Source organism: Arachis duranensis, chromosome 7 (assembly GCF_000817695.3).
Source record: "Arachis duranensis cultivar V14167 chromosome 7, aradu.V14167.gnm2.J7QH, whole genome shotgun sequence".
Lineage (NCBI taxonomy): Eukaryota > Viridiplantae > Streptophyta > Magnoliopsida > Fabales > Fabaceae > Arachis > Arachis duranensis.
This window is the reverse complement of record NC_029778.3, coordinates 75,956,040-75,957,988: the sequence shown is the minus strand read 5'-3', so window position 1 is coordinate 75,957,988 and position 1,949 is coordinate 75,956,040. Positions and strand designations below refer to the sequence as shown.

The 1,949-nt window shown below is 31.7% G+C and overlaps 1 protein-coding gene across 1 annotated transcript in view; it reads right to left on the bottom strand.

The window, feature by feature from the left end:
* LOC107459726 (uncharacterized) overlaps positions 1–1,515 on the bottom strand; it is a 3,869-nt gene extending 2,354 nt beyond the window's left edge. Inside the window, exons 1-2 of the mRNA XM_016077971.2 lie at positions 1,375–1,515; positions 206–573 (exon numbers count right to left, since the gene is read on the bottom strand). Of these exons, the coding sequence (XP_015933457.1) occupies positions 206–549 (344 nt within the window). The 5' untranslated portion in view covers positions 550–573; positions 1,375–1,515. The remainder of the gene's footprint in view (positions 1–205; positions 574–1,374) is intronic.
* Positions 1,516–1,949: the final 434 nt, after the last annotated feature.

The following is a 1,949-nucleotide window of genomic DNA, read 5'->3' as shown; positions in this document are numbered from 1 at the left end:
GTAAAGAAGGGAACTTTGTCACCCTAGAGTTATGCAGACCTCATAACAAATACCAGCACCATATCAACATGTAGCACACAATTACAGAAGATAATTAATTTCAAATAACAATGAAACAATGCGATCAATGCCAAATTGAAACCGACATTGGTAAATGAAAATATAAGCATTAAAATGAAAGTTCATAAGATCCAAGAAAACTTACAACAGAGCACGGTCCTCTCGTACATTGTTGTCAACTTCAATGATCTTCGACCCAGCCAAAAGTTGCATTACCAACCCAGAAGTTACAATGGGGGTAATTCCAAGCTCCATGACAGTTCCACGGTTGGAAGCAAGGATGACACGCATCCAATAGAATGGATCCGCACCTGTTGTTGAGTGGATTCCATACAGAGGGAGCTGGCTACAAACCAGAAAAATAAAAAGAGAGATAACGGTATATATGACCTTCTCTCTAAATGGCACTTTCCTGTCAGCAGTCTGAACTTCAGGAAGAAACGAAAGGAACGGTCTAACCAAGTGCAGCACTCTAAACCCACCTCCCATCTTACCAACCTACACCGGTTTAACCTGCATCATACATTCAATATGCATTCATAAGATCATTGGAAGAACACCGGAGGAAAATTCCAAAAACACCCCAGCATAGTACTAACTCGTCAACTAAATAAAAGACAGCTAAATCTTAAATCATGGACTTTTGAGATAATCTTGTTTCATGCTTTCAACCAGGAAACAGAGGAAGGCAATGGAAAAAAGTATTATTTTCGGATCCACAAAAATTCCCTGAACAAAAAGGATAGTAATCGATGCAATCAATCCATGCATTGGCAACTCAATCAATTATGCAGCATTCGCAGCTCCGTATATTCTAACTAAATTAAATCAACAACAATCAAACCGATTTTTTTCCACCGATACATCCTTATGCATTGAATAATACAAAGTATGCAATCAAACTCTTATGGAGGATTTACAACTTTTCAAATTGCGAAATCAACGATGCATCAATTGCCATAACCATATAGAATCATATATCAATTACATCAAATAATAATAGTAAAACCTAATCTAGCAAATCATAGAAAGAAGGCATGCAAAGTAACATCCAGATCTGTCCCGCATTTAAAATAGCATAAAATTCAAACCCTAACTCGCACGGGGGAAACTGTGGAAACTGAAGCAACAATCGGAATCAGATCATGTCACAACTAAGAGATCGAAAAACAAGACCAAGCAAAAACAATTGAAAATCGGGAAAAAGCAAACGTCAGATCTGGTAATTCGAGAGAGGCGTATGAAAGCGAATGATTGAAAAAAGAGAAATTATAGAGAAATTTTTTTTATTATAAATCTTAATTTCGTAATTACCGTAGCTGAAGGGCGCTATCCCAGATCTATATCTACCTACGATTCTGGGGGAGGAAAAATTTTTGCAAATGAGAAGAAGAAGCTGTGTGGTGAGTTTCGAGTGTGTTTATATATAAATATATAAAGGAAAATAAAGAGGGCTTCAGATTATTAATTAATTAAAACAAATCTGTTTCTTCCTAATCTTATCTTATTTAATTTTATCTTATTTATTTTTTAATTAAAGGTGTAAAGTATGATTTTTGATCCTTTAATATTTTTTCTTAATTTTACTTATAAAATTAATTATAAAAAATCATATTTTATTTTTTAATTATTAAAAAATTGAAAAAATCTATTTTTATTAATTCACCTTATTAACATTTAAAATCCTGTAATATCACCATATTGAAATAAATAATTATTTTTAATAGAATAATTAATTATTAAATTAATCAATTTTTTTGTAAATAAAAAGATAAGCTATCCTTTTGATTTTTCTATTTGTATTTTGAAATAAATATAAATTTAAGTTAGTTATATAAATATTGCTATACACATTACTTATTTATCTCTAATTTCTAGTGATTATTAAA